The following is an 11,069-nucleotide window of genomic DNA, read 5'->3' on the forward strand; positions in this document are numbered from 1 at the left end:
TGTATATTATATTGCAGTGATATATGTAGTATGTGTCTAATGGTACTGTTATTGTTAATCTTTTGCAAGCCATATACTGTATACGTATACTGTATCATTAATGCAATTGTCGAATAAATTATCTTGTAACACTTATACACTTTTCGAATCTCCTATTCCTTTCTATATCTCCATCACTCTCCTCCTAATATATCCCTAAAAATTAAGTTGTTAAAAAGTCCTTTGAAAAAATAAAAGTCCAAAGTGGTAACGCATGTAACATACCACATGTATATTATATTGCAGTGATATATGTAGTATGTGTCTAATGGTACTGTTATTGTTAATCTTTTGCAAGCCATATACTGTATACGTATACTGTATCATTAATGCAATTGTCGAATAAATTATCTTGTAACACTTATACACTTTTCGAATCTCCTATTCCTTTCTATATCTCCATCACTCTCCTCCTAATATATCCCTAAAAATTAAGTTGTTAAAAAGTCCTTTGAAAAAATAAAAGTCCAAAGTGGTAACGCATGTAACATACCACATGTATATTATATTGCAGTGATATATGTAATATATCTCTAATAGTATTGTTATTGCTAATCTTTTGTAAACCATATATGTATGTATACCATATATCTGTAAACCATATTTGTAAACCATATATCTGTACTTCGTATACTGTATTATTATTGCATTTGTTGAATAAATTATCTTTAAACACTTATGATCGTTGATATTCTTTTGCCCTATGCGAATATCCCAGAGTACGAATGAGTTCTGTCTCTTTCTTACACTTCTCCGTCCTAACAGCATCCTTTTCCTTCTCCTCCAACCTTATGCTTCTACACCTCTTTTCGGCAATGCTCTATTTTCTCTGTCATTACTTTCATTACATCAGCAAGTTGCAAAAAGTAAAGGGATTTTTTGAAAGTGCCCTATTGCAATTTGATCTGTACCAGTCTCTTCCGAGATACAGCTGATTTTCGAATTATTTTCGGAATTATTTTATCGAGAAAGTTCACTCGTTCTCTCAGAGATGGCGCCACATATCATGCCCAGGAGGTGCTGCCCTCTTATCGGCGAAAATTCGAACTAATGCGAAATCTTTAATAAGATTTACTCATTGAAATTTCGACGATAGGATTTTTAAATTGAATTCGGAATTATTTTAACTAAGAAAGTTCACCCGTTCTCTCAGAGATGGCGCCACATATCATGCCCAGGAGGTGCTGCCCTCTTATCGGCGAAAATTCGAACTAATGCGAAATCTTTAATAAGATTTACTCATTGAAATTTCGACGATAGGATTTTTAAATTGAATTCGGAATTATTTTAACTAAGAAAGTTCACCCGTTCTCTCAGAGATGGCGCCACATATCATGCCCAGGAGGTGCTGCCCTCTTATCGGCAATAATTCGAACTAATGCAAATTCTTTAATAAGAATTTAACCATTGAAATTTCGTCTAAGTGATTTTCAAATTGTATTCGGAATTATTTTATCGAGAAAGTTCACTCGTTCTCTCAGAGATGGCGCCACATATCATGCCCAGGAGGTGCTGCCCTCTTATCGGCGAAAATTCGAACTAATGCGAAATCTTTAATAAGATTTACTCATTGAAATTTCGACGATAGGATTTTTAAATTGAATTCGGAATTATTTTAACTAAGAAAGTTCACCCGTTCTCTCAGAGATGGCGCCACATATCATGCCCAGGAGGTGCTGCCCTCTTATCGGCGAAAATTCGAACTAATGCGAAATCTTTAATAAGATTTACTCATTGTCCCTTATCGGCGAAAATTCGAACTAATGCAAATTCTTTAATATGAATGCTTGGTAATTTCAAAATTAAAAAAAAAGTGTGCGAGTACCAAAAAGTAAAGGAATTTTTTGAAAGTGGCCCTATCGCAATCTAACCTGTACCAGCTTCTTCTATGGACAAATTTCAAGGAAAAAGTCCTAAACCCAGCCGTTTTCGAGATACAGCCTCCCAGAGGTGCAATTTCGAGAATTGAATTTCAAACTATATTAGAAGTAGGTGAAGGATGCAGTTAGGACGGAGGAGAGTAAGAGAGAGACAGAACTCATTCGTACTCTGGGATATTCGCATAGGGCAAAATAATATCAACGTGTATAAGTGTTACAAGATAATTTATTCAACAAATGCAATAATGATACAGTATACAAAGTACAGATGTACATATATGTATAGTCCATGAAAGATTAGTAATATCAATACCATTAGAAATATATTCAAATATATCACTACAATATAATATACGTGTGTTATGTTACATGCGCTACCACTTTAAATTTTTCTTTTTCCAAAAGACATTTTAAAAATTTAGTTTCTAAGGATATACTAGGAGGAGAGTGATGGAGACATAGAAAGGAATAGGAGATTCGAAAATTGAGTAGAAACATTTGGTGGCAGCAGACAGGGAAGATGTTGTTGAAGGGGACATATTATGAGGAGAGTGATGGAGATATAGGAAGGAATAGGAGATTCGAAAAGTGTATAAGTGTTACAAGATAATTTATTCGACAAATGCAATAATGATACAGTATACGTGTACAGTATATGGCTTGCGAAAGATTAACAAAACAGCACCATTAGACACATACTACATATATCACTGCAATATGACACACGTGTGGTATGTTACATGCGCTACCACTTTGGACTTTTATTTTTCTAAAGGACTTTTTAACAACTTAGTTTTTAAAGATATACTAGGAGGAGAGTGATGGAGACATAGGAAAGAATAGGAGATTCGGAAATTGAGTAGAAACATTTGGTGACAGCAGCCAGGGAAGATGTTGTTGAAGGGAAAAATATGAAGATTGTTAAAAAGAAAGAGTGAGAAGCAGTGATGGCAAGGATTGAAGGAACAAAGAGAGAAGAAAATATGTAAACCGTGTGCACGAGAACCAGATTATTCGGGAGGAACGAGAAAAGAGAACAGTGGGAAAAGTAGGAAGTATAAGGGAGTGAAATGGGCCCCTCCCGGCCATTTCCGTGAGGTCCTGCCTCTCCACAAGGAAGCTACGACCCCTCCGAGGCCCCATAAGGGACCGTGTTTGTTTTTTTATTGAGGAAGTCGGGTCGAGGGACAAGAAAAACGCGCAAGGGCGTAAGGTGAAGTTAAACGCGAAAAGAGTAAGATAAGTTAAACGCGAAAGGTCTACCCCTAGTGAAGGATTCACCGCAACGAAAGACCACAGGCGTAGCACCCGACGGCGCCCTTGTGAACAACGCCAGGACGTCCCGAGGGACGATATTCAGCGCTGCAACCACCGTCCCTTCCCACTGAGCAAGTTCAGCGGCTGAGGGGAAAGGGCAACCCCTGACACCATGGTCTATACGTGTAGTTACTCCAACAAGGTGACTACCGTTATATGACTAGTCGAATGAATATGCTCGACCAGACCAAAGGAATAGGACAAGTAAGACAAACACAATGGAAAGTGAGAGAGAACAGAGTGAAACGAGAAGACAGAAGGGAGGACAAAAATAAAGAAGTTAAGAGGTGGAAAAGTAAGGAGGGGTATAAAAGTAGAGAATAAATAAGGAAAGAGATAAATGAGAAAGTAAAGAATGAAATATAAAGAAATATGGAAGTAAAGAAGAAATAAATATAAAAATAGAAGATTGGAAATTGGATATGAGGAATGCTTCCAAAAGATCAGTAGAGTACCGATCTCCGAGTACCCCCTCCCCCCCCAACTGAGTCCTGCGCGGCAAGCGCGCGCTGACAAATTTTGTCATTTGACGCACTTCTAAGTGTTCCACGTCGTGATTTTTCATTTCTATGTATCAATATATAAATTTAGTAAATTATTTATTCTATTATTTCAATAATTGAGTTTTTCAGTTCTCCTCTAATTGGATTGATCTCAAGTACCGCCAAGAGCATCGATTTTCAGGTGATGTTTAGGATGACAGTGTTTAATGTTATTACTGTCTAAATTAATGAATTTATCGCTTATAATTTTTATTTTATTTGTGTTTATTAACAAGGCTTACAATCTAAAGATATACAGAACTACTGTATAGAACGGTACAGTGAAACCGACCAACAGAGTGACGTGATGACTGAAGTTTCATTACTTCGAGGAAGTAAATTTGGAAAGTCCTTCTAGTAAGCTAATGTATGCTGAGTGCTCGTAACTTGTACTCAATTCGATAAGCTTCTCACCAAATTCATTAGAGATTCCCTTCTCTTCCAGATAATTCATCAGCAAATCGTATAGATACTGTAATAAAGAAGTAATAATAAGTTTTAGATTAAAGGAGTGTTTGCCAAGGAATATGTAAATCAGTTGAAGTATAAAAATAACTGGTACAATATACTTACTGCATCTACAACTTCTCCAGCAACGGCGTATACTTTATCAGAGTGTTCACCTTCATACAAGGTAATTTCATCGATACCAAAGATATCATCTGTAAGTGAAGCCATTATGATTTAAATGTAGTTTATTATTGTTATGATTTATATGTTGATTAAGCACAAAAAGAAAAACTTACTGTAATTATCATCAGCACCAGATGCTCCTGGCTCATTATTAAAAGAACATGTGAATCCTAAAGTCTGCTTTCCCCTAATAATATCTACTTCGAAATTTGGTTTACTCTTCATGTCTCCAATATCTGGTTTATCATCATTTGGATCAATCTCTGGCTCTGCATCAGTGTCAACAGTATGGTTGACGTTGAAGTTAATTTTAATACTATAACAAGTTACATTATATGTAAATATCACAAAAGTTTTTAAACAACAAATTGTTGCGTTTCTATAATCATGCTTACTACAAAAATAAGCAACAATAATAGAAACGCTTTACTTTTCCAAAGATAAATTACCAAGGTAATGATTATCTATTACCTTGTACTCAATGCTTTGGACGTCACAACTAAAGAGTAATGTTCTTGTTCAAAACAATGGGACACATTTTTTCAAATAATACAATTTATGACTTTGCATAAAAACACTGGAAAAGCATAAAAAGGTCTATTCAAATATAGAATACGCAATACTAACGTTTCACCATCCTGCTGCTTGGTCAGAGTAACTTCAGCTCCGTCCAAGGAAACTTTAAATCCATCGACTTCAGTGGGGATAGTCCTAAGTTTTTGAGCTTTTTTCTCTGCAACGATTTCCTCAGCAAGGAATTCGACTAAGTCCTTCTCAGCTAAATAGGAATACATACAAGAATTAAAAACTTTATATTACACATGGCATGTAAAGGAATGGCTTCGAGATGCCGAGTAACCATTACACAAAAAACCATTTTAAAAATTCTATCCCGTTACCTCACGATACAAAATATAAATATAAAATGTATACCTTTGGTATGAGCACCGCGTGAACCACAGCCACAACTACAAAGTTCTGAGGGTGCCTGAATTTTCACGCTTGTAAGAGGTGCGGCTTCAGTGGGATGCCGGTTGCACATGTTCCAAAGAGTACGGGTGAATTGTCTTTTAGCTGTGCCTACAGCATTTGTCGGCGACACGATACTCTTTAGGGCGGATACTCGCAATGCGTTCCTCACGATTCCGTTCATTTTTCAAGAGATGAATTACGTTTTTGTAGACAATTTAATAGAAACCTACGGACACAGCGTAACCCCCAAATGAGCTTTTTTTTACCACTGTATAAAAGAAATGGTTGCGTCACTAATATGGCCGACTTTATTCCGTTTAAAACGCTCTCTATACTCTTACATGCGCACTATATCGATTTCCGGAAAGAGAATATTTCAAATGGATTTAGATTTATCTGTATTATAAGGAATAAATACATTTAAAGTAAAAACATAAATTTGAGCTTAGCAGTACATGGAACTATGGTTTCCTATGTAGCTTGTGAAATCTTAAAAGTTGTTTAGTAATGTGAATGACGAAAAACGTGATACGTCACTCTGCTTAATGTTACCTTTAGCTCAGTATTTTATTGAATGAAGGGTACGAGGTTTGTAATTGATTTATATCAAAATTTATAAAATTAAATAATGCTTAAAGGATTTTATGCCGTCTCTTAGCTGTATCTTTATATCGCTAAAACCACCATACGTGATAGTAGTCTCAGTCGGACTATATGCTACAACAGTATCTATGTATACATATGTAAAGGAACATAATTATTCACGGCACCTTTAGTTGAAATCATGAACTAACAATTTTAGCTAGTACGTAGTACCACATTTAATCAAGAGTAAGCGCTGTTAGTATAAATCCCCGTTAAAAAATAATCTCTAGATATAAAACCAGTGATTTACGAAGAAGCGATCATAATCACAGTTCTAAGAAAGTGGTAATATCACGGGAATTTTTCTGTAATAACATGTATCGACATAAGCCATGATACGGTGTACTGTAGCGTCGTTCTATTATTTTACGGTTTCATAGAGAAAGCTCCAACATATATAGTTAGCGAATAGTGAATCTAACGCATAACTCAGTGTACAGTTTTGTTATCATTTATGTTTATTTAATGTTCTAGTTAGGAGTACAATTTTAAAATAATTTTTGTGATTTCTGGATCAGCTTATTCGTTTCAATATGACGGATCTGAAAACGACAGTACCACTTGTTGCACTTTCTGAACAAACTAAAGATCTCATTTCTACTTTACTCAACCCAAGAAAGTTTCTACCGTGCGATGATGGTCTGCCAAGGTAAACATGTGTTTTAAGTATAATCGACTATTAATTCCGTACGTGAAGTGTTACCACTCTTTTTTAGAACAGGATGTAGTTAAAATCCTTGTTAACAGAATGCTTAATTGTAGAAAAATTCATTAATTGTGTGTGACTAATTTTTAGAATTTAGATGTTAGTACCAGAGTATATATGTATATCATTTCCATATGATTCTAGGGACTGGAGGGGTCTTGCACACTTATTAGGAATTGGAGGTGAAGAGATACCTGCAATTGCGTCAAAACCAGATCCATGTTCTCATATCTTGACGATTATGCAAGGGAAAAAAAAAGATTGGAAAATCAAAGATTTGCAGATGATATTGGAAAGGCTGGATAGGTGGGATATTATTGATGACACTGAACCTCTTCTTGGTAAATATTATTAATATCTTGAATAAAGGGAACAAACTGAATTTTGGAGATTGACGAGAGTTGATCCCAAAGGATTTCTATTTTAGAAAAAGATATTCAAAGATATTTAGAAAGGATGGAGAATCTATCTACTGTGGAACAAGTTGAAGAAGATACAGATCGTCAAATGTTAACTATTGGTAAAGAAAAAAATATTAAATTTATTGATTAAATATTTTTAATAATTATAATGCTCTATTGCAAAATTCTGTTATGTTTTAGATGATCTCTACAGGTATCAACAGGGCTTAGAGAAACAATTTTATGATGCGTTTCTTCTGTACGCTGATGAAGATGAAAATTTTGCAATAAAAATGATAGAACAGCTTGAAAATAAATTTAATTTGAAGGTAGAAGATATAATACATTTTTTCTTGAAAACTGAGTATTAATATATATACCCTCTTCACAGCTTTGTATAAAAGATCGAGATCTAATGGGAGGAGTAACCTTTGAGCACGAGGCAATCATGCAATTAATATCTGAACGTTGCAATAGATTAATTGTAATCGTATCACCAAACTTCCTCAAAAGTGCTGCAAACAAATTTTTTCTGAATTATGCACAAGCTATAGGCATTGGTAAGTATACATTGTTGAATGGAATTATACTCTAATATGATTTCCATTTTTAAGTGTATGTATATATTCATTTCTAGATAAGAGGCAGCGAAAAGTAATACCTTGTTTATACCAAAAATGTGACATTCCACCGCAATTGAGTTATACATTCATTCTCGACTATAACAGAGTAGGTCTTTTTGATTTTTGGGATAGATTACGAGATTCTGTAAGAATTCCTACAGCAACCAAAAATAAATCGATTAGGTATGTATTAAAATTAATGAATATTTATTTGAATACTCCTGAATTAATGAATCTATAATTAATTATTTGTAGCCATGCAATCCAGATAAATCAATCAGAAATGAAGAAGAGTTTCGAAGATAATTTTTCGACAGAGGTACTATCTCTTGAGGAAAATTGTAATAAAGAGAAGAACATGGTAGAAAGTACAGTAGATGCTTTGCCAGCATATGAGTGCAATGAGACAAGCAAGTGCAATTTTCAAAGCACTTTAAAATATCAATGTGTAATAAAGAGGAAATGCAAAGGTTTGTTTGGAATCAAGAAAAAACAGTACGACAAGAAAGTAGTCCGCACCCCACAAATATGTGAACCACATATAAACGATACGAACAGTAAGAGCTTGCCATCCCTAAATCATTTAAGTTTATCATCGTTGACACTAGCAAGCATTCCTGATAAGAAATGTAAGAAGAACTTTGTAGTCCACTGTAAGCAAAAAGTTCAACGCCTTCTCGCAAAATAGTAATATATTTAATATTGACTAGCTATGTTAAAAAATTAATTTCCAAAACTATTTTTTTGTAATTGTTACTGATATTAATGTATCACAAACAAGAGTCAAAGACATATTTAAAAGTAATGCAGTTTTATTACATGAGAACATGTCACAAATGTAAATACTATAAGAATTGCATGAATACATGTAAATAAGAGTGAATTAGGTAGCATGAATTTACACGAGTTCAGATTTTTCATGAACATAATGCACTATACAATAAAAACTTCAAACTGAAGCAATTAATAAATCTTTCATGCATTACAAATACAAAATTTTATTCAACATTCTTTGATTGGTAATACCCTGATGTCAGATTTCATAAAAATCCCATTGTTCACCAAATAATTCATCTCTACATAAAAATACCTTTACCTAACCTAACTACTTTCATTAGAATCACTAATTTCATACTCACCAAGATTTCCGACACTGATCAGTACTTCGAGTAATCCAAGAAATTAATAAACTAATAATGACCTGTGAATCCCAAGTACAATTCAAAACAACAAAATTTAATCATTGATTAAAGTTACAATACAGGTAGCCATGCAAGGAAACCAATTAACATCACCGCCATTGGCCAAGTTCCCGCCAAATTCTAGCGTCACTCTTCATTTTATCGGTTGCACTGTTTTACTCACGTTCACTTTTCTGTAAATTTTAAACTGCTTATCCTATTAATAACTGAACAAGGTCACAAAATAACTCGAACATAATATTAAAGTTATAGACAAAATTAATGAAAAAAAAGTTTAACAAATTTTACAAGGAAAAATGGTTCGCCGAAAGTCCGAAGCAAGGTATATCATAACTGAACTATTTATCAACAATTTTACTAAACAGTACCGTAACGTTCCAGCAGATCCTTATCTACGAGCAGATCTGACATATCGAACAAACCTGGACCTAGTCAAGGAACTAGTCAGGTATAATTTTCATTGAACATAAATTGATAGACTGTCAGCGTTTGGCGTTTGAACGATATAACGTAACCTTTTCTTTCAGACATCTATACTGGTAAACAGAAATGTCAAAAAACGAAGAACAATGCGCGCATTACAAGAAATCAGATATTTGAGGCGTACCACAAAATTGCTCATACCTAAGCAGCCATTTTCACGTCTTGTCAGAGAAATACTTCATGAAGTATTTCCCAGGTTGGACATTACGCGGTCAGTTTAAAGAGTCATATTTTAACACGTGATCATCTACATAACCTCTAATCCTTAACATAAAATTATGGTATGCTTACCTACAGAATCCAGGCATCTGCGTTAGAGGCTCTCCAAGAAGCGGCAGAAACATATTTGGTGGCATTTTTTGAAGATGCAGTCCTCTGTGCAATACATGCAAAACGCGTTACCTTAAAACCAGTAGATATGGTCCTGGTGCGGCGGTTAAGAGGACGAGACGATGTGATAAACAGATAATAATTATTGATGAATTTCATTTTTGTAAATCTTTAAGTCATTCTGACGTTGGTTGCCTTATGTACCTATCTTAACTGTAACTTATAGGAAAATATTGACAGTTGACTTGCTTTGCGAAATTTGTATTCTAACTTGGTGCCCGTCAAGCAGCCGATTAGCGCTAGAAGGAAACCAGTGTATTTTGTAAGTGTAATTGTAATATAAGAGACGAGTATTAACTTTTGCTAAATAAAATTTATTTAAGAGAAACATTCAAACATCTCAATAAAATTCTTATTTTACTCTGTGAAACTTTGGTAAAATATACACTTTATGGTTCCTTCGACGGATCGTAAAACGTTTGTCAAAGCGTCGCGTCGACGGTGGCGTTTATTACCACCCAGCTTTGTGTAATAGACAAGGACGCAATAACTATGTATGAACGTACGATATTATTAATTGAATAAAATATTGTTAAATAGTAAGATAACGTGGCGTGTGTGTGCCTACGTTAAAATTTTATTCATTATCGTGTTAGCTGCAATAAAAACAACCGTCGTTTACGATTATAATCCGTAACAGAGATGATAAAAATAATGTCAATATCTTATAAAATAACTGCCTAGAAAATAGTAAGTATTACAAATTAAAATACTAGCTAACTACGCAACTTTACTCGCCTATAATACAATTCTCAATTAGGAAATATAAAAGATACCTGGAAAAGCAGGCTATAGCGCGTTTCGCAATTGTCAAATTCGGTAGCAATAATTTACTGCCACCGACATGATAAACGGTACCTACGAAGACACATTATTATCGTTAGGCACAATAATTATACTTTCATTCTGCCAGTTGTTGTATAAGGAAATGATCAAGAAAAATCACTCGTGTAATATTCACTTTGTTTCAGTCTCTCGCCGAATAATCTTAAGGATATAAAAAAAAAAACAAGTATTCGAAGGAAACGGGGAAGAACAACAAAAAATATTCATAAATACATAAAAGATCCTCGAGTGATTACGGCCACATAGGATTTTGAATTTTAAAACGGAGTCGATTCGTTTAAAGTAAAAATTAAATAACAAGTCTTTGTTACTGCATCTCGAGTATACAATATGCACTTGTGGTCTGTGTATATATATATAAATATATACACGTTTATACATGCATATAGT

The 11,069-nt window shown here is 34.2% G+C and overlaps 3 protein-coding genes across 10 annotated transcripts; 2 read left to right on the forward strand and 1 right to left on the reverse strand.

The window, feature by feature from the left end:
• Window positions 1-3,963: 3,963 nt before the first annotated feature.
• LOC107269971 (complement component 1 Q subcomponent-binding protein, mitochondrial) lies at window positions 3,964-9,033 on the reverse strand. 2 transcript variants are annotated; one of them, XM_015744476.2, is made up of 6 exons: window positions 8,898-9,033; window positions 5,345-5,609; window positions 5,039-5,189; window positions 4,525-4,727; window positions 4,352-4,440; window positions 3,964-4,250 (listed from the first exon to the last, which is right to left on the reverse strand). In XM_015744476.2, the coding sequence occupies exons 2-6, from the start codon at window positions 5,562-5,564 to the stop codon at window positions 4,101-4,103; spliced, it is 813 nt and encodes a 270-aa protein (XP_015599962.1). In that variant the 5' UTR covers window positions 5,565-5,609; window positions 8,898-9,033; the 3' UTR covers window positions 3,964-4,100. The 2 variants fall into 2 exon arrangements, with proteins under 2 accessions (XP_015599962.1, XP_024943561.1); XM_025087793.1 differs by lacking the exon at window positions 8,898-9,033 and having other exon boundaries at window positions 5,345-5,679.
• Window positions 6,171-8,559, forward strand: LOC107269958 (myeloid differentiation primary response protein MyD88). 6 transcript variants are annotated; one of them, XM_015744446.2, is made up of 8 exons: window positions 6,171-6,313; window positions 6,547-6,677; window positions 6,879-7,075; window positions 7,162-7,254; window positions 7,337-7,464; window positions 7,527-7,695; window positions 7,773-7,941; window positions 8,014-8,559. In XM_015744446.2, exons 2-8 carry the CDS (start codon window positions 6,562-6,564, stop codon window positions 8,444-8,446), a joined length of 1,305 nt encoding a protein of 434 aa, XP_015599932.1. In that variant the 5' UTR covers window positions 6,171-6,313; window positions 6,547-6,561; the 3' UTR covers window positions 8,447-8,559. The 6 variants fall into 6 exon arrangements, with proteins under 6 accessions (XP_015599932.1, XP_015599949.1, XP_024943557.1 ...); XM_015744463.2 differs by having other exon boundaries at window positions 6,182-6,223; XM_025087789.1 differs by having other exon boundaries at window positions 6,196-6,214.
• Window positions 8,938-10,165, forward strand: LOC107269977 (histone H3.3). Of its 2 annotated transcripts, none has more exons than XM_015744500.1 (4): window positions 8,938-9,282; window positions 9,345-9,408; window positions 9,488-9,654; window positions 9,741-10,165. In XM_015744500.1, the coding sequence occupies exons 1-4, from the start codon at window positions 9,257-9,259 to the stop codon at window positions 9,910-9,912; spliced, it is 429 nt and encodes a 142-aa protein (XP_015599986.1). In that variant the 5' UTR covers window positions 8,938-9,256; the 3' UTR covers window positions 9,913-10,165. The 2 variants fall into 2 exon arrangements, with proteins under 2 accessions (XP_015599986.1, XP_015599976.1); XM_015744490.2 differs by having other exon boundaries at window positions 9,124-9,282; window positions 9,342-9,408.
• Window positions 10,166-11,069: the final 904 nt, after the last annotated feature.

Source organism: Cephus cinctus, unplaced genomic scaffold (genome assembly GCF_000341935.2).
Source record: "Cephus cinctus unplaced genomic scaffold, Ccin1 Ccin1_scaffold0076, whole genome shotgun sequence".
Taxonomy (NCBI): domain Eukaryota; kingdom Metazoa; phylum Arthropoda; class Insecta; order Hymenoptera; family Cephidae; genus Cephus; species Cephus cinctus.